Source organism: Syngnathoides biaculeatus, chromosome 11, assembly GCF_019802595.1.
Source record: "Syngnathoides biaculeatus isolate LvHL_M chromosome 11, ASM1980259v1, whole genome shotgun sequence".
Lineage (NCBI taxonomy): Eukaryota > Metazoa > Chordata > Actinopteri > Syngnathiformes > Syngnathidae > Syngnathoides > Syngnathoides biaculeatus.
This window is the reverse complement of record NC_084650.1, coordinates 15774015-15795244: the sequence shown is the minus strand read 5'-3', so window position 1 is coordinate 15795244 and position 21230 is coordinate 15774015. Positions and strand designations below refer to the sequence as shown.

Sequence of the window (21230 nt, the reverse complement as noted above, 5' to 3'; positions counted from 1 at the left end):
GATTACTATTTTCTCCTCAACCATGTACAACTCTTTTTTTTCAGATTTAAAAAAACGTTTCATTCATTTCATTTTCTAAATGAGGTCCGACTGTATTCTTGCAGTCGTCTTCAAGTTTATTTTTGTTACGTCTCCCCCTGGTGTCCTTAAGAGGTAATGCAGCAACGCCGCCCATTCCTTCTGAAGTTGACCTTTTGGTGACGTTACTACTTCCGCTTGTCAGAAATTTGCCGGCGTCGTCGTGCGAACTTTTCAGGAACCAAAAAATGAAGGGAAGCTACCGGTACACTGTTGTCATGGCGACAGCTTTCGCCCTCGTCACCCTGCTGAGTTGCCAAATAAAGGCGAGTTGGGACGAGGCATTGACGCATTTGAACGAGCTGGTGGAGGATTATACTCCATCCGGGGGTCGTTGCCACCCCATGTACGAAGGCAAAGACGACTTTGAGCGCTTCAATGACTGCTTCCGGGTAAGAAATGAAGAATTGTCCGAACCAGCCACGCCCACCCGGAAATACACACCACAGGTTAACGTGGTGTCTATTTTGACTTTTTGATTGTAACTTTAAAAACAGGAAGAAATATGCGTCGTTAGTGGAATTTTTATATGTTTCGAGGCCAGCGCAGATATAGTTAGAAATATAAACAAATTGAATTTATTTGGGTTGAGGCCAATTAACAATTATTGCTAGCACTCATTAACTTATAAAGAGTCATTCTTCGGACAATTAGCTCTTTAATTAAATGCTAAAATATGCCTATACTGCATTTGGGGTACCTCACATCCATTTTTTGAACCGCCGTTGATCCTCACTCGGGTCACAGGGCGCAATTTAGAGTCTTCAAATTAACCTACGAGGCAAACCGGAATACCCAGAGAAAACCCCCGGAGCCACGGGGGAACATGCAAACCCTGCAAAGGTGAGACCGGGCCGCGAACCCCCACAATAGAGATGTAATTCATTCAGAAGAACTATCACGTTTTCATGACAAAAATCGTATGACCTTTGCCAGAAATAGTCAAAAAAAAGACAATTTTACCTTGAAAAATACTACTTTAATCTGAAAGCTTTATTCATAATAATAAGCACACGGATTCTCAACTGAAGGGGTTGGAAACCCATCTTCACGGAAAATAAAAAAATAAAACATCTACAAATTCAGGTTATGTAGCAACCGAAGTGCATATTAAACCCGGGACACCCTGTGCAGCAAAACGCCAGATCGGACTCTGGCCACGTCAACTCTGTCAACAAATACGTTGCGAGCAGACGTCATTGCTCGTAACATACATTTGGCAGTACATCCAAGTTTTTGGAATGGGCGTCACACGGATGTGAACATCAGTGAAGCATGAAAAACAAAACTAGCATGGCGTGAACGCAACTTTCAACACAATATTTATTTTCTTCAGATGGAACTAAATCGATACCAAATTTTTGAGAGCAGAAATATTCTGAATTGAACTTAATGTTCTAAACAAAGAAAACAGTAGGGTCTTGAGTTAAGATCTTAATTTGTTTTTCTACCACGGCAACACTTGTATCTCAAATCATCTTTTCCTGTTGAAATGAATTGTAATGGTGTTAATCCGTTCTACCCTCCCTCCAAAACAACAGAATTTGTTTTGTCTTTTTTAAATAAGATAGCACTCTAACATAGTGTGTTTCATAAAAACATACAGAAATGCCAGCAACGTTTTTTACGGCATTTTTTTTGCACCGGTTCAGTTGATATTGTGTGATACTGCTATTATTATTATATGAGTGTGACTCTTGTTCTATTATCTATCTTCAGAAACCTCATCTTCATCTGTTCTTAACATTTTCCAAGCAAAATCAGCAACATATACATTCATAGGTACAAATTGACCGAAGTTGACATGAAATGTCTTTTGTTGTTTTTCTGTTGTTGTTGTTGGGACACTTCAGAATGCTGCAGAGCGTCATGCATACCTCAACTTCTTTTCTTCTGAGCCTCAGTCTGCCAAGTACGGAATCAACCAATTTTCTTGGCTCTCACCCAAGGAATTCCAAGGTAGGACGAACTTGGAATACTGTTGCGTTGATATAATACGCAGCGAGAATGACAATCCACACTTTGTCGGCAACATCCTCTCCCGGCGTTCTGGTGCAATTTGAGAGGGAACTGACTTGGTTTCTAGCTGCTTCACGGGTTTTTCATCCGGGCACGGTCCTGTGTTCTTGGTGTTCACGGCAGATTTGTATCTGCGCGCTACCGCTGAGCACACGCCGCCGTTCCTCGGGACCAAAGCCAAGGAGCTGCCGGCCAAGTTCGACTGGAGGGACCGAGGAGTGGTGGGGCCAGTCCAGAACCAGGAAGCAGTAAGACTGAACACACTGAGGGGTATTTTAAAACACAAAATTTAGCTGAAAAACGTAAATCAAAATCATTTGTTCTTGTTGTTTTTGGGGTAAAACAAGAAAACGCTTTACAGATAGTTTTTATTTTTAAAAGCAATTCTATGATGATAATGTGGCTAACCTAGACAGTTTATTAGGTACACCCACATGCACGCCACACATTCCGAGTTGGAAAAACATCTTCAAATCACGTCCGCAGTGTGTGTTGAGCTTTTTGACAGTTGTGCGTCATTTTTTTTGTCGATGTAGAAGCGTATTCTGCCGTGTTTAGTTTTAGTTTTCTAGTGCGGTAAGGAGGCGTCCGTGGGTTGGCGCCATCGTAGGTAAGATAAGCACATTTTTGGGGTCATTTTATTTTAGGAACATGTTTGAATTGTAATGGAATTGTAAAAACATTACTATTATTCATATGTATTATTCATTTGATTGTGTTCCATCTTAATTTGTTGTATTTTTTTATCAATTTGAATTGTAACATTTTCTTAGTGATTTAATAGTTTTAATCTGATGATAATTTCATGTTTTTACATTATAATTACTTTTAAATTTTAAATTAACTGTAATCTCATTGTAATTCAAGTCACTAAAATGAAATTTAAATGTTTCTTAATATTTTAATTTAACCTATTCATCGGCAGGGTAGCAATTTTTTGCCTTATTGAGATAAAAGTCTCCTAACAGGCCACAATCAAGGAAATAACACTTCTTTTTCATTTATGGTTAAATTATATGATAACTTTACTAATTTATAATCTCGCCCCAAAAATGGGACACTGCCCGCGAGGGGGTACTTGGGTTTTCTTAGATACCAAATTATGGCTTCAGATTAAAACACTTAAATATTTGGATATACTGAAGAATATAATGCGTGATAATCATGATGTCCCAAAAATGGGACGTTGCCCACGAATGGGTTAATTTTAAATAATTATCATACATCAATATATTATTTATATTTCTGTGTAGTTTTTCAATCTATAGTTTTCAGTTTTTTAATCTGAATTTAAATGCATTATAAGTTTAATTTAATGCAATTTTTAAGATTATTTTAATTTGTAACTTTAATTTTGATGTCTTTTAAATATCTTCAATTTAATTTTAATTATATTTTCTCAAGTTTATTGTAGTTAAATATTTTTCATGTAAAAATTCATTCAAGTTGATTTCGTATCATTTTAATTACAAGGTTAATCTATTCTATTTTTTTTTTTTAGATAAATACATATTTTTTATATTGAAGTTTTAAATTATATTTTAACTCTCTGGGGGCGTCGCTCGACTTCTATTTCCATCGGAGCGACTTTGAAAGACGGATGTGCGCGTGACCTACGCGTAGACCGTCACATGTCAAGGAGTCGAATTCAGAGAAACACGTGTACTACTTATTATTAATAACTACAATAATGCACTTTCAGTCAGCAGATGGCATCATCAAGGGATCGGCGCTTCAAAGTCTTTAAAGAAGGTTCTAGATGCTATTAGTGTTCTTTTAAGATGACTGAAGGTCTATCCGATAAGAGCAGCGTATCTGTTAATGAGCTGCATTTTAAAGATAAATTAGGGCAATTATTTGACCAGCAGGGTGGCTCCAGGATAGACAGCCTTGTGCATTAAAATTAAGTCTTTTAGTCCCGGTGTCCTTTACAAAGTCGCCAAGAAGCTCATTTAGGAGAGGTGGCGGGATAAGAAAAATGTATTTGTGCTGGAAAGGATGGTCATTTAGGACAGGATTTGGATTAATTCGCCCCTCGGGGGTTCGAACCTTCGCTTTTCCTCACTAATTCATCTTTCGCAGTGCGGGAGCTGCTGGGCGTTTAGCGCGGTGGGAGCCGTGCAGGCGGCCGACGCCGTCGCGGGCTCGCGGCTGGAGGAGCTCAGCGTGCAGCAAGTGGTCGACTGCTGCTTTCAAAATGGGGGCTGCGACGGGGGCTCTCCGACCAAAGCCCTCCTCTGGTTACAGACGGTACTTGGAACTTTTTTTTTTTTTTTTTTTTTTTAGTTTCTTCCATGAGTAGACCTTCAAAAAAAGTCTTAACAAGCCACGCTAGAAAAGCCTCATAGGAACTCAACCATTTTGGTTTCATGTGGCCATTTTGAAGCCATCGTTTTAGTTATTTGTGCGAAATCAAAAAATGTAGCCTAACAGACTTTGCGACGTGAAAATTGCTGTCATGTAGACTCACAAAACGGTCTCGAAAAGCCAGTTCTCAAAAGAAACAGAAGCTCTCTCATTTTGCTTTAAAGCAAACATTTTGGGGTCATTTTGTTCCCTCAAGCCATCCTCTGCTTGTACAGAATTTGAAATTTGAACATTTAAAAAAAAAAAAAAAAAGGTTTAGGGGTATGTCGTCTCTCATGAGTGGAACCACAGAAAAATGTCAGCGGGCTGAGGCTGGTTTTGGCCTACAGTAAAATCGGGTGGCTCAGCATGTGACTCAGTCTAAAGATTAAAAATTGTGAGTCTACAAGTGTAGAATAAGTCCCAATGTTGGAAGTATTATTATCATTCGTCGACCCATATAAAAGTCTCCAGAACCTATTACTAAAAAAACACAGGAAGTTGCCCATTTTAATGTACCGTAATTCCCGGCCTACAAGCTGCGACTTTTTTCACAGCTGCTGCGCTAGTTAGCATTAGCACCACCCTGCTAGCGTTAGCATTAGCACCGCCTTGTTAGCGCAGCTGCGCTAACGTTAACATTCTTTCTGTGTACCGAGGCTTATTACAAGGTCCGCGCTGTAGGCCGGGAATTACGGTAAATCCGCCATTTTCAGATTCCCTTGATGGCCAAGTTTGATGGCTCGCTGAAAACCACCAACATATAATAACTGAGAAATAAACATAGCATGTAACAAATATCGCTAGAGGACTTAATGTCACATGATCTCATCCACGCAGACCAAAGTGAAACTGGTGCCACAGTTGGAGTACCCCTACACGGCCAAGAACGGGATGTGTCACTTCTTTCCCAGGCCTCACGGGGGCGTCGGTGTGGGGAACTTCACTGTTCACAACTTCAGGTACTTATTTATTTTTGTTGTCCCTCTCCACATTATGTCGGTAATAAAAGCTTAAACATTAACACACTTTTATTTATTAGTTGAAAAGGAAATCATGTGACGTTCAAGGACAGAGGGTCCGGGACATGCGGTGTTTGATGTGTCAACACAAATATTGATCTATCAGTGGGACACGGCTCTTGGAAAGCTTGTTGGAGTATCAGATCTTGTTGAAAAAAAAAATAAATCTATATGGTGAGACAAAAGGATTTGGATCCGAATATTTGTCCTTTCATGAATAAATAAATAAAAAAAAAAAAAACACCAAAAATATTGACAGCTTATGCTGCTGAGAATGGTAGATGGCAGAAAATATAAGTTGAAAATTAAATAAAAACACATTTTAATTCAGTTGATTTCATTATGGTATTTTCAAAAATTCATTCATTTATTCAGATTAAAAAAACATTTGTTGTTTAAGGTGGAAGTGGGAGTGCATCAGGGATCCGCTCTCAGCCCCTTCCTGTTTGCGGTAGTAATAGATAGGCTGACAGATGAGGTTAGACATGATTCCCCTCGGATAGATCACGATGTTCGCATTGTGATCTGCAGCGAAGGCAGAGAGCGGGCGGAGGAACAATTAGAAAGACGGAGGCATGCACCGGAAAGGAGAGGAATGGAGATTAGCCGGAGTGAAACAGAATATGTGTGCATAAATGAGAAAGAGGGCTGGAGGGGGAAGAGTGACCCTCCAGGGAAAAGAGATAGCGAGGGTGGACCACTTCAAATACTTGGGGTCAACAATCCAGAGCAATGGTGAGTTTGGTAAGGAAGTAAAAAAAAAAAACGGGTCCAAGGAGGTTGGAACGGGTGGGTGGGGGAAGGTCTCGTGTGTATTCTGTGACCCTTCCCAGTGGATAGGAACTAAGTCCGACCTCGAAGAGCAAAAATGTACAAATAATTGATCCATCTCAGAATTTGCATAACAAAAAAATTGTGGAAAAAAAATAAAATCGCCCCCCCATGATAAATAAGAATTGGTTTCTGCAAATAACAGCCAGTGGGTTCTCTTCAAAAATATTAAAATTAAAAATATGCAGGGGTCCACATAATATAATAATTTCAGGGTTTTAGAAAAGACATGAGAAAAACCTACATGCTAGTTTTTAAATGAATGAAAAAAAAAATAAATATTTGACTGACTGAAATAAAAAAATATGATTGCAATTTGAGAGGAATTCATAGATGGAGAAGAATGTCCGTGCTCGTTTTTAAATGAATGAAAAAAATAAATATTTGACTGGCTGAAATAAAAAAATATTATTGCAATTTGAGAGGAATTCATAGATGGAGAAGAATGTCCGTGCCTTATCCCTTAAAATGTTCAGATAATTCACGCAAGCTGAAAGCGAAACGTTAAACCTTCCTCCGATGGTTGTAAGGTCATTTGCACTCTTCCGCCCCCTCCCGCCAGCGCTCAAGAAGAGGCGATGAAGGCAGAGCTGCTGGAGCGGGGGCCGCTTTCCGTGGTGGTGGACGCGGTCAGCTGGCAGGACTACTTGGGAGGAATTATCCAGCACCACTGCTCCAGTCGCTGGCCCAACCACGCCGCGCTGCTCGTGGGCTACGATACCACAGGTGAGCCAGTTAACACCCAACATAAACCCCATATCAAAACACCATCCTATTTTTGATATTTTATATATGTATTGAATGTAATATTTTAATGGTGTTTTGTATCCTTTTATTTAAATTAACATTTTCAACAAAAGGGGGCACGGTGTTGGCCTCAGTTCTGAGGACCTGGGTTCGTTCCCCAACCTGCCTGTGTGGCGTTTGCATGTTCTTCCCGTGCCTGTGTGGGTTTTCTCCGGGCTCTCCGGTTTCCTCCCACATCCCAAAAACATGCAACATTAATTGGACACTCAAGATTGCCCCTAGGTGTGATTGGGAGTGCGACTGTTTGTCTCTATGTGCCCTGTGGTTGGCTGGCAACCAGTTCAAGGTGTACCCCGTCTCCTGCCCGTTGACAGCTGTGATAGGCTCCAGCAATCCCCGAGACCCTCGTGAGGATAAGTGGCAAAGAAGATGGATTGATAGATGGATGTTTTCTTTACACTCTAAATTGACTCCTGGTGTGATTGTGAGTGAGTCTCTTTGTTCCCTGTGATTGCCTGGCAACCAGTTCAGGGTGGACCCCGCTTCCTGCCCGTTGACGGCTGAGATAGGCTCCAGCACTCCCCGTGACCCTCGTGAGGATAAGCGGCAAAGAAGATGGATAGATGGGTGTTTTTTTTTTTTTTTAAACAAAGTGTATGTTTTCTTTACACTCTAAATTACCACTCGGTGTGATTGTGAGTGCGGCTGTTTGTGTCTACGTTCCCTGTGATTGGCTGGCAACCAGTTCAGGGTGTAAATCCGCCTCCTGCCCGTTCACGGCTGGGATAAGCTCCAGCACTCCCCGTGACCCTTGTGAGGATAAGCGGCATAAACAAAGGATGTATATATGTTTTCTTTTCCATAATAGCGCAAATTGTGTTTAGTCGTGCCGAAGCCTCATAAAAATCTAATTTAAGGCCGTCCCTTGAGCCAAACGAACCAGGAGAGCCTAAAATTATCCCGTCCCCTGGCGGAGAATAGTTATGAATCCATTAAGCCCCCAAGGCCAAAATATGGCCATTAAATCCAAGAGAACACATTGGAAATGCATAAACACGATCATTCCCTTTTTTTTTTTTGCTTCCCTTGGGTTTTATTCACTATTGATATCATAAACAGCCATCTTTGCAGAGTTTTCTCTGTTTAAAAAAAAAAAAAAAAAGTAAGACTTGTCCCATTATTGTTATCCAATCGTTGTCCTCTTTGGATGTTGACAGTGTTGTAACAACAAGGTGCAGTTATATCATCACAATGTTATGTAAGCGTTGGAACGCCAATGCTGTGTTTTATGAGGGGGGTTGCTCTATCTTTTGGGACGTTGAAGGGGTTCCGTGACTTTCAAAGTTTCTGGAAGTAATGTGAAAGTATGTTTTCATATAATTTTTATTGGGGGTGCGGAAGGAGAGGAGAGGGGATGCGTCATCTCTCATTGGATGTCAAAAAGTGTCGTGTGCTTTCAAGACTTGAGCTCTAAAAGGAGAAATAATAATTCATTTTATTTATGGGCGCCTTTCAAGCCACTGAAGGTCACCACATAAACATAGTCAAAAGAAATCAATATATATTAATACAGCCGCCATTTGGAATTTCGAGTAGGCCAGTCCGCAGCTTTGGAAGCCATTCATCCTTTTCAGATAAAACACAACAAAATGCTCTTAGATTTAGAAGTTTTTTAAGTCTTAAGTGTCACCAACCTTTTGAAGCCACGCAGGTTTTTGAGTACTTTTCAGATCAACTTTGTGCAAACTTTTACTTACTGAGCGGAATTTTAGAAAATTCCAAAATTAAAGAATAACAATCAAAGGAATACGTGGGTCCTTTTTAAAATCACAGCCCATTCAACTCCCTATCTATTTTCATAAAGCGCTCGGTTATGCAACCTTTCACGCTTTCATGTCAAGTTGTGCTTTTTATTCTGTAAATAACTTTGCTGACTTTTTTTTTTTTTTAAGGGGAAATTCCTTTCTGGATAGTGCAGAACTCCTGGGGCAACGAGTGGGGCAACCAGGGTTACGTGTACGTCAAAATGGGCGGCAACCTCTGCGGTGAGTGCAAAAAGTTTTTTTTATTTTTTATTATGTATTTATTTTTACACTCACATCCCCCTTTTATGATGGAGTGTCTGCTGCGGTTGTCGTCAACCCCTGTGGGATCAACATTAATATTCTCTCTCTCTGCCTCGTCTGTTGCCAGGCATCGCCGATTCTGTGGCGGCCGTGTTGCTTTGACATAATGTAAAATAAATCATGTGACAACGCCGTCAATGCTGGGTTTCATTTAGGCACACACACAAAAATACACACAACAAATATGTATTTTTAAATACCACATGATACAGGTTCATATACAAAGATTACAGCGATCACAGCATAAAAGATATGTACAGTGTATATATATATATATATATATATATATATATATATTAAACATATGTTAGCGCTTATGCTCATCGGGCACAACGTTAGGTACACCTGCATGCTCCGTCATCAGTGGACACCAAAGGTTATAGTAATATTTCAACCCTTGTATCATTCCATATGGCAGCTAAATAATGAACTATGATGCAGGTGAGTTTAAAAATATTAACCATATTGCTCTATTAAGAAGTGAGTTATCCCAAATTCTTCTCTTGGATCCCATTGGTGCAGATGTACCTGATGTGTCCCATGAGTGCATTCATTTTGGACTTTCTATACACATGGCATTTTCTTGCTTAAAATGCTGTACAAATTGTTTATGATGCTACACATCATTATTAGTTTCCTTTATATAAATCGTATTTACATCTTCGTGGGATGAGGCGCGTCGTACTCTGCCAAAGGCCAGAAAACAAAGCTCGTCATCAGTGTGCAGTGGAAAAAAACAAAACGTGGCGGTTAGCGTTGAGGAACAAAATCGGCACCGTAGTCCTTTTTTTTTTGCGCTAGTCCGAGTCCTCGCTGCTGCAGTAGGAGCTGTCGCAGCATTCAGCCGTGTAGAGGAAAGTGTGGACGTTGGGGTTCAACTTTGGCACCCAGTGGCGGGGTACCAGGAACGTGGCCAGGTTGAACAGGTCCACAAAGACCTTGTAGCGGTCACTGCAGGGGGGGATAAAATGTAGAATCACTAGTTACACGGGTGTCTGATGAGGGCTCACTACTAGCACAACAACTTTACATGTTAGTAGTGAGACAAAACTTAGCACTTGTTGATTACTGAATGCTACTAGTGTTAAACGTCATGTTGAAAAATACACCGGTTGCTATCTAGCCTTTTACGCGTCATACTAGTGCACAGATGTCAACTAGTGCATAGTCTTCACTAGTAACAAGTGTGTAAATGTCATATAGCACTTAAATTCAGTAGTAGAAAAAAACCCATCACTATGAAGAAAAAGGATTAAAATGTAGGATCACTAGTTACACAGGTGTATAATGAGGGCTCACAACTAGCACAACAACTTTACATGTTAGTAGTGATACAAAACTCAGCACTTGTTGATTATTGAACGCTACTAGTGTTAACCCATTCATGAGCAGGGTGGCAATTTTTTGCCTTATTGAGACAAAAGTCTCCTAACAGTCCACAATCAAGGAAATAACATTTCTTTTTCGTTTATTGTTAAGTTATACGGTAACTTTGCTAATTTATAATCACGTCCCAAAAATTTAACTGCTAACTTTGACCGATGAGTTATCCTCTCCTGATACCAAATTATGGCTTCAGATTAAAACACTTCAATATTTTGATATACTGAAGGATATAATGCGTGAAAATCATGAGGGTATACATCATGTTAAAAAAATACACTGGTTGTTATCTAGCCTTTTATGAATCATACTAGTACACAGATGTCAACTAGTGCATAGTCTTCACTAGTAACAAGTGTGTGGAAGTGTCATACAGCACGTAAATGCACTAGTAGAAAAAAACCCCTCACTATTAAGGCAGAGTGGTTTTACTAGTGTCCCTGTCTACTGGCATGCTGAATTGGCTTAGTAGTGAAGAAAAACAGCGTGAAACTAGTACATGGACAAATCAGTGCACTCGTAGGAAATTCTAGAAATTCTACTACCGCTGCTACTACTTCTACTGTACTGCTACCACTGCCTCTCTGTCACCTCTTAGCACTACTACCCCATCATCTACTTATGCTAATACGAGGTACATACTCGTACCGCATCTATAGTTACGACAACCTCGACTACTTTGTGTACTGATACAACAACCATTACTACTATGATGTACTAGCTCAATTACTGCTAATACTACTGTGTCCTATTACTACATCTACTACTAGTACAGCCTCTCAGTGTTAGCAATTTTCCAAGAAGTTTGTACTGTAGTTAGATACTCTATGGACTAAAGTATTGGTAAAAAGTACTTTGAGAGGAAAGGAGGTGTTTCGCAGTACTTTTATCGCGATTGTCTTGACAAAGCAGGCCTGAACTAAAGACACAGACAATCAGTCAGTACCTGACAGTGGATCTCAGGTAGTGGTATCCGGACGAGCCCCCTGTGCCCGCCTTGCTGCCGATCATCCGGTGCACCATACAAACGTGATTGTCTACGGAAAAGGAGCCCGACGTCAATAACCCGTCGTAACATTCGGAGTACGCGGGGGGGGGGGGGGGTTGGTAGATATCGTGTATCGTGTACTTACATCTCCACTTAGTCATGAGCGTGTCAATGTCCATGAGCGAGGTGAGCAGCTGGAATGGAACCTGGAACCTGGGCTCCTCCCTAGTTGAACGCACGCAAACGACGCCCGCGTTATTCAGCCGCTCAATGGCCACATTATCTGCGTATACTGCTTTACTACGAATACTCACTTTGCCAGTACTACTTCTTTGTAGTGACGCTACTACTACTGCGACCACAACTACTAATTCCTACCATCTGCCAATACTATTACCTCTGTTCCTCCTACTACTACCTCTACTATGACTACTAGCGCTATTGTTACAACTAATTATACTACCATCTGCCCTACTACTATTGTAGCAGTACTAATGCAACTACTACTTGCACTGCCACCACCGCAGTTATTGTTACTTCTACTTTTACTATTATAACTATTACTACTACCTCTGTTACTCTTAACAATACTTCTATTAGTATTGTGACTCCTACCGCTACTACTCCGCCCACCATTGCAGCTACTACCACAATCTCTACTATTAATTCTACTATTATTATTACCACTCCTGCTACTAGCTTTGCTACTGATAATAGTGATGGAAGTAAATCTATGAGATCTACTTTTGCAACTACTACTTCTACCTCTTCTACTACTTTATTTCTACAACTCACTCTACTACCACTGCTACTAGTTCTACTCTCTTAGCTATTACTATTTATCACTACTACTTATTACTATACTACCAGAGCAAGCCAGAGTATGTAACTACCTCTAGTACTATTACTAACACTCGTCGCTTGCATCTACTTTCTCTCCTGGTTCTAATATGTCTACTATTGCAACTTCTACTATTTACTTCTACTACCACGTCTAAAACAACAAATCTACTACTATAACCTATTACTAACTACTACAAAAGCTGCTATCACTATCTCTAGCCCTCTTACTACTGGCCAATACTACACTATTACTACCACCGTTGTTCGATCTACTGCTACAAGCTGTACCACTGATACACGTAGCGACTACTCATACTACGAGTGCCAGGGCTATTACTGCTAGCATCCCACATTAGCATTCAAAGAAGTCTGTGCGCAGGTGGCGCTACCTGTAGAAGTAGATCATGAGCGCGCCTTGCAGAGCTTTGTAAGACAGCCGCCGCTCACCTGGTTGGGGGAAACGAAAACCCCGGTGAGCCCCAGCCTGTCACGTCACTAGTACGAATGCTCGAGGCGCAAGTGTCCTGACCTTTGCTGAGCAGATGCTCGTGCCGCTTGACGTCAAACAAGGACGTGAAGACCTCCTTCTGCTTGAGCACCTCGGCCATCATCTCCTCTTTGTCCTCGCAGTCGGTCATTAGCTGAGGGCGGCGAGCATCCCCGCATGACTTCAAACGCGCTCAAAAGTTGCTCGTTTGTTTTTTGTCATCATTGTTCTCTTACCTCAATGCTCTCCTCCTCCTTACTGAGGCCAGTGAAGATGTTGACCTCCAGACTTTCCCAGAAGTTGAAGCCTTCCGTTTCCAGGCCGGGAGTCCTCTCTAGCCACTCCTTAAAGCACAGTGTTAAACTACTGTTACTAGATTACGAGTACTACTACCACCACCATAACTACTGTTGGCTATGACTGATTACCTACTCCAGTACTACCACCACAACTAATGCTGACACAACCACCGCTTTCTACTTCCACTTCTACTGCTACTAGTACTTCTCCCGCTGCTACCACTACTTTAAATCATACTGCAAGTTATAATACGATTAGTGCCGCTACGATAGCAAGGAGTTTAAGGGTTCATTCATCAGGATACAAGAAAATGATGCTGGACAATTTACTACACTACTAAAAGAACTACAACACACTAGTAGAAAGATGGTGCCCTTAGTTGTCGTACTAGTGATGAGGAAGGAATGCGTGCATGGACCTCATGCAGGAAGCTGGGTATCTAGAGAAAGCCTAGGACAGAGTACCAAGAGAGGAACTGTGGTACTGCATGCAGAAGTCTGGTGCGGCAGAGAAATATGTTAGAATACAGAATATAGAATGTACAGGACATGTATGAGGGCAGCAGAACAGCGTAGCGCGCAGCGTGAGGTGTGTCGTAGGTGTGACAGAATAATTTAAGGTGGAGGTGGGACTGCATCAGGGATCAGCTCTGAGCCCCTTCCTGTTTGCAGTGGAAATGGATAGGCTGACAGATAAGGTTCGAGTGGAATCCCCTTGGACCATGATGTCCGCAGATGATATTGTTATATGCAGTGAAAGCAGGGAGCAGGTGGAGGAACAATTAGAAAGACGGAGGCACGCATTGGAAAGGAGAGGAATGAAGATTAGCTGAAGTAAAACAGAATATATGTGCGTGAATGAGAGGAGTGGAGGAGGAAGAGTTAAGCTCCAGGGAGAAGAGATGGCGAGGGCGGACGACTTCAAATACTTAGGGTCAAAAATCCAGAGCAATGGTGAGTGTGGTAAGGAAGTGAAGAAACAGGTCCAAGCGGGGGTGGAACAGTTGGCGGAAGGTGTCTGGTGTATTATGTGACAAAAGAGTCTCTGCTAGGATGAAGGGCAAAGTTTATAAAACAGTGGTGAGGCTGGCCATGATGCACGGATTAGATACGGTGGCGCTGAAGAGACAACAGGAAGCAGAACTGGAGGTGGCAGAAATGAAGATGTTGAGGTTCTTGCTCGGAGTGAGCGGGTTGGATCGGATTAGAAATGAGCTCATTAGAGGGACAGCCAAAGTTGGATGTTTTGGAGACAAGATTCGAGAGACCAGACTTCGATGGTTTGGATATGTCCGGGGGCGAGAGAGTGAGTATATTGGTAGAAGGGTGCTGAGGATGGAGCTGCCAGGCAAATGAGGGAGAGGAAGACCAAAAAAAAGGTTGATGGATGTTGTGAGGGAGGACGGTGGGTGTTAGAGAGGAGGATGCACGAGATAGGCTGAGATGGAAAAGGATGACGCGCTATGGCGACCCCTAACGGGACAAGCCGAAAGAAGAAGAAGGACGTGATAGAGCTTCATGTACTCAGTTACTCCCGAGCCCGCCTGTGACAACTACCATCCGTAATTTTCTTTACCTCGACCAGTTTCAAGAGCGTGGGCTCCTGTTCGGTGGTGAGCAGCAACTCGCCTTCCTGACCCTTGAAGATGTCCCGGTAGTGCTGCCTGTTGTATGGCACCCTCAAGTTTTCGGGTACCCCAATTTTGTTCTCCAAGAGCCGGAACTGAAGGCTTTGGAAGCCGGAGGCCGGAGACAGATATTCCCTTCGCACAAAATCAACATCACCGAGTAAGCACAGTTTATGGACAATCGAGAGGAAATAACAACAATTAGAAAAAAAAAAAAACCCAAAACATCTCAAGGATCCAACCTGAAATCAAAAAAGTCCAAGGCTGTCATGGTCTCCAGGACGGCAAACTGCTCCACCAGCAGCCTCAAGATGATCACGATCCTGTGGATGCGAGTGTTAACTTTCAGCATGTTGCGTTCGTCTCGCACCTGCGCAGAGAAGACATTTTCATGCAGAGTCTTTTTTCCTGAAATCTCACCAATTTACATGAAATTTGGTAGGCATGTCTATCGTGAGTAAATCCAGGAAAAAAAATTCTAAAGATGGCACACCTGAAAAGACGCAAGTTGTCTGCCATGTTGGTTTTAGACGGCAACTTTAAAGGATCATTTTTGACATTTCCAGGTCAGCAACGCAGTACTTTTGAAAATTCAGCTACCAAAGCGAGTTTCAATTCGCAACATGATTCTTGCGGCATGGTGGATCAGCTGGAAAGCATTTGCCTCACAGTTCTGAGGTCCCGGGTTCGATCCCGGCCCCACCTGTGTGGAGTTTGCATCTTCTCCCCGTCTCTGCGTGGGTTTTCTCCAGGCACTCCGGTTTCCTCCCACATCCCAAAAACATGCAACATCAATAGGACACTCTGAATTGCCCCTAGGCGTGATTGTGAGTGCGGCTGTTTGTCTTGATGTGCCCTGCGATTGGCTGGCGACCAGTTCAGGGTGTACACCGCCTCCTGCCCGTTGACAGCTGGGATAGGCTCCAGCACGCCCCGCGACCCTCGTGAGGATACGCGGCAAAGAAAATGGATGGATGGAAAACATCTTGCGAGCGATGAACGTCGCAGCCAATAGAAATTCATAGTTGTTCGTAAGCACGTTTGTCATTCACACAAACAGTTACCCAGCCACAATTTTCATCATCAATTCATCAGCCTGGACTGTTTGTACTTTGGCTTGAGAGCCAAATGGCAACATTTTCCCAAGAGAGCGAGCTAATTAACGAATTGAGAAAACAATCAACGGATCGATCCACGAAAAAGTCAATTGTTGCCGCTTGGATCGGATTTCAAGCCGTCGACTTTGACGTGACAGCAAAAATCTGGCTGATTATAATCACATAACATCCTGAAATAACAACCAACATTTCTTCAAGAAAAAATTGACTCACGTGTCCACTAATGAAGATCTCGCGGACTGAATCCAACTCGAACAAAATCTGCTTGAACCACAGCTCATAAGCTGCAATGAATCACACAAGGCACTTTCAGACAGTTTTTGATATTTTCTACTTTCCTAATCATATTCAATTGCTTGCTTGTTTGGATCAGCGTTATTTAAATTTATCGGAACTTGCGTCACTTGATTGGACAGGAGTCGCTCCATGACTGGTGATTTTATTGTGCAACAGTGGGTGTAAAAATAGTTACAGTTGCGCACTTTTGACCAACATGCTAAAAATTGCACAGTTGTCTCGTTAATTGGCGTCACTTTGCGTTTCTGGATGACTTCGTGGGACATATTTCCAACTCACTGCAGTATTTAAATGGATGACATGACGTAACTAATCATCCAACTCTCTGAGTAAAAGTTTCACTACTTTTTTCCACGAGTCTTAAAAAATGAAAAAATAAGCAGAAAAAAGATAATTTGTTGTCACTTATCATTATTAACTAATAAATGGAAATTGTAGAACTGTGATTATCTTCGACGTTTGGATCCGATCAAAAACGTCCCTCTGTTTCGTGTCAGGAACTGAATTGTCAATAAAAGTGAAATAATTTAAATTGCAAGTCATTGTAAATTATATTTTCGACAAATTAAATTAACCTTTGAGTAGTTGTCTATTTCGAAGTCAATTGGTATATTTGATGAGTTTCAAATGCCGAAAAATTTCGCGCCTTTATATTTCATGACATTCCCATTGAGCATATATTATATTTTTTGTACTTTTTAATTAGTTATTTTTCCTTAGTCTATCTCTTTATTCACTTTTCAATACATATTTTTTTCTTCACATAATTGTGATTGACTAATTTATTTAACGTAGTCATTGATTGAATTCTGTTTGTATTATTTACTATTATTAGATTTTTCAGGCGGCACGGTGGATCAGCTGGTAAAGCGTTGGCCTCACACTTCTGAGGTCCCGGGTTCGATCCTGGCCCCGCCTGTGTGAAGTTTGAATGTTCTCCCCGTGCCTGCGTGGGTTTTCTCCGGGCACTCCACTTTCCTCCCACATCCCAAAAACATGCAACATAAATTGGACACTCTAAATTGCCCCTAGGTGTGAGTATTTGTCTCTATGTGCCCTGTTCTGGGTGTACCCCGCCTACTGCCCGTTGACAGCTGGGATGAGCTCCATCGCTGCCCGCGACCCTCGTGAGGAAAAGAGAACCGATGGATGGATAGAATTTTCAAATGTCTTTAGCTCCACTTCGGCTTTGAAATGTATTTCCATCTGAATTGGCTTAATATTCGGTTTTTTGTTTTTTTTTTGGGTCTCCCCCGTTCGCCTGTAGATATTCCAAAAGTGGGGCAGCAACTCGTTGAAAAAATTAAATATACGTGCGCTGTTAGCTCGGCACAAACATTTTGCGAGTTTAGTTGACATACAAAGTAAGTCGGGACTGGACCTTGATGGGTGACGATGAAGAGATGCTCGTCGTGAATCTTGTTGCCCTTAAGCTCGCTCTGCAGCACCTGCGCCGTCATGATCTTATCCAGCTGGCGGGAGGCCACAAGCAAGACAAAACAGTTAGAAAACATCCAAAGCGAGTAGTTTTTTTTTTTTTGGTACCTTGAGGTAGTCGCCGTAAATGATGCCGCCTTTACTGGCCTTGTTGACGCCCGCCTGCGAGGCATCTTGCTCTTCTACCTGCTGCTTTCGAAACAACCTGTAGGAATGAAGCAAACCCATGAATACTCTCCCATCGAATATTAAAGTGCAAATCTGCTTTTGCATAAATCAACATACAAATGGCTCCTCTCAAAATAGGGACATCCACTCATGACGAGCGCGTATCGGTCGCGGCGAACAATAACAAACTCTCGGAAAGGGCGAACCGTAATATAATCGCCTTTTGCGCGTCGCGTCTTTTTAAAGAGTCGGCGTCGTCCAATCGGAGGCGAGGGCAGCCGTCGTCATCCGGCACGCCTCCGCTCTGTTTACCTTGAACCCCGCCGCCGGGTATTTGTGGACTTTGGGTAGAAAACGGTGCGATCATGGGACGCCATCACAACAAAAATCACCTGCGGGGAAAAAAAAAAACCAAAAAACGTAAGAGGAGCATGTCACGTTTTCTTGAAAAGTAATTGAACGAGAAAAATACGGAAATACTTTATGATGATGACAGGTGGTCCAATATATGTACTGTAAGATCATTTTGAATTGCGTGAAAATTGTCGTTAAATTACAAGAATAAAGTCACACGTGAGCAAAAAAAAAAAAAAAAAAGCTCTGACATGACCAGAAGTAATATTCATAGGAGGAAGTATTGTATCTATTAAGGGAATTATAACAAATATAAAGCTGTAATATTTTGAGAAATAATAAGGCATTTTACAGAAATAAAATTGAAGTATTGTGAGCATAAAATTTGGAATTATCCCTGGAAAAGATAACATTACAGCCAAGAAAGTCACAATATTATCTGAAATTAATAATTTTGTAAAAATGAAATTAAAACTGATTTTATAAAATATAGTTGAATATTACAAGAATAAGTTATGCGAAATAACGAGTATTAAGGAGAAAAATTGTCATATTATGAGGAAAAAAAAAAGATTGTCGAGAGGCTTGTATATAATATTTCTATGTGGTACAAGATGGATGGATGGTAAAATTATAATAGCACAAGAAATAATCTGCAATTTTTTAAACGTGACTAAAGACACAAAGAAAGCTTACCAGAATTGTTCTTGGAATAATTGAGTAAAAATATAAAAATAATGACAAAACATTTTTGAAAGTACAAGAATAAAGTCAAAGTAGTGTGAGACAAAAGTAGTCATTTTATGAAAATAATGTAATATTGTTTTTTTTAAAAATTAGATGTTTAATGCAAAACTGTAATGGGTATAATTACTTTTTTAAAATTATTTTAGCCAAAATGAGTAGTAATCACAAGTTAAAGTAGTTCATAATGGTTACTACGTCCTTTTGGATTAATTTAATAGTTAATTCAGTGTTCATATTTGCATCGGGTTCACGTTTCTTCTGATTCTGATTCCAATTCGGATTCTGATGTTTCTGTTTGTATGTGCTTCAGTGGGTCAGTTTTGCTTTCCAGCCGGCGACGGCGCCGACGCCCCTCGGCTCACGCGGCCGGCGTCCGTCGGCCCGATTGTCGGTGCCGCGTTTCACCTCGGACTCGCCGCGTCGTGTCTTAACGTGACGACGCACAACACCGACGAAACGGGCAAATTGAGGCCAGAATGACAAAACTTTGTACTCTCGTCAGTGTTGTGTTGCTGGGTCACCGGGGCCATAAAAAAAAAAAAAAAAAAAAGTCTTTTCGGGTCGGTGGACTCGTCGGCAAATATTTGCCGTGCGGTTAATATTTTGTTGCGCCCGGTAAACAACAACGTTGTCTGTCTGCTTGTTGCCTCCAAATTGTTGTCATCACGTGTATCGCAGTTTGTGTACATGAACTGGTGCTGTGTTTATAACGGGAGGCTACTCCAGTACGCTGCCCGTGAAGTTTGATTCAAGCAGCTCAATTCAATAGTTCACTTGTATTTATGACTTTACTATGAATGATAATCCCGTTTCTAGTATTTTTGCATTCACCCATAAAAACTGTTAAGAGTCTGAATTGGACCAAAGGTTTTTTTTTTCCCCCTTGAAAAGTCTTGCAAGATTATTAATTCTTCTGAAGGAAAAAAAAATTAAATAAGACCATTTTCAGATTTTTTTGTTCATAAACAAAATGGAGATTTTTTTTTCCTGTTGAAAAAATATTTTTAATAATTAAATAATATTATGATTAATATAATTGCAAGTGTATTACTATATTATAATTATAATATTTTTTATTGGAAAAAACAAACTTTTCTCCTTGAGCCGCCACCTTAGCTTAGTGCTGGAGGGGGTTTGTGTGCCCCCATGATCCGAGTTAAGTTAAGTTGTGAGGGGCTTCATGGCCCTGGCAGGGTCACCTGTGGCAAACAGATCCTCAGTGAGGGACCAGACCAGACCAGAGAGGGGACTTTAAGACCCTTATGACCACAAAATAATTGCATGTAGGTTTCCCTTGACCCCCCAGGCCTGTAGGTGGGGGTTGCCCAGTGGCATAGCCCAAAAGGGAAACATGGGTCCCCATGTCCGTCCCGTGGCTCACCACCTGTGGGAGGGCCCATAGGGAGGGAAGTCTGGGCTTCCCTGCTAAAGTTGCCCCCGCCCGCCACCTGACGTCAGATCAGTGGACAAAGATGGATGGAACCGTTTAAAAAAAAAAAAAAGACTTTTACGGTTTGTTGACATTCTGAAAACGACAACCTTCAAATGATGAATTCAAGCAATGTTTTGCGCCAAACTAAGCAGGCGAACTTCTGTCCCCCCCCCCCTCACCCCCCAATTTGTATGACGCTTCAAACATCCCCCTCACTGTCAAAGGCGCCGCAGTCAATCCGCCGGCTTCATTCAAAGACCCCCACCATATCCCGCCCCCCCACCTATGGTGTCTCATTAGCGCCCTCGTTTTTGCCAGCGAGGCCTCTCGTGCGGGGCCCCCGCCGCGCCGTCCTCGAAAAACCTCGCAGGTGCCGTAACGGGAAGCTATTTCTGGTCCGCCGACAAGGCCAGATGGGTTGGCGAGGGGTAGGGCGTGGGGGCGTTGGGGGGTGGGGGTTGGCGTTGCTGGGCTGCATTGTCTTGCGCGTACTTTGTTGCACTCGTGTGCAAACAATATGTGGTGACATGCTAAAGCGGATGTGGACAAAATAAACAATCACCTCATATTTAAATAATATTTTACATTAGCATATGACTTTCTGAAGGTTTGCTCTCAAAAGTAAAAAAAAAAAAAAAAATCTTTAAAAAAAAATACTATATTTTCTCAAAAAAATCTCCCCGACCCTTTTCAAAAAAATCAAACTTCTCAAAGGAAAGAAAATAATGTATCCTGGGAAACAAAAAAAGACTTTGATCTCTTAAAATCGTAAATATTTTCTCCACCAAAAAAGATAATTCATAAAAAAAAATCCCCAATGTCCTCAAAAAAATCCTCAATATTTTGAGGTTCGACCTCATTTCATACTAAAAAGTGAGAT

At 41.5% G+C, this 21230-nt stretch overlaps 2 protein-coding genes across 2 annotated transcripts; one reads left to right on the top strand and one right to left on the bottom strand.

The window, feature by feature from the left end:
- Positions 1–39: 39 nt before the first annotated feature.
- Positions 40–9305, top strand: ctso (cathepsin O). The gene is made up of 8 exons (XM_061834134.1): positions 40–470; positions 1932–2037; positions 2221–2345; positions 4180–4347; positions 5284–5405; positions 6859–7022; positions 8996–9088; positions 9237–9305. The coding sequence occupies exons 1-8, from the start codon at positions 267–269 to the stop codon at positions 9269–9271; spliced, it is 1017 nt and encodes a 338-aa protein (XP_061690118.1). The 5' UTR covers positions 40–266; the 3' UTR covers positions 9272–9305.
- A 194-nt stretch (positions 9306–9499) lies between these two features.
- On the bottom strand, positions 9500–19744 carry tdo2a (tryptophan 2,3-dioxygenase a). The gene is made up of 11 exons (XM_061834141.1): positions 17758–19744; positions 17594–17684; positions 16129–16199; positions 15040–15167; positions 14746–14932; positions 13107–13214; positions 12913–13024; positions 12773–12830; positions 11686–11765; positions 11499–11589; positions 9500–10120 (listed from the first exon to the last, which is right to left on the bottom strand). The coding sequence occupies exons 1-11, from the start codon at positions 17920–17922 to the stop codon at positions 9967–9969; spliced, it is 1245 nt and encodes a 414-aa protein (XP_061690125.1). The 5' UTR covers positions 17923–19744; the 3' UTR covers positions 9500–9966.
- Positions 19745–21230: the final 1486 nt, after the last annotated feature.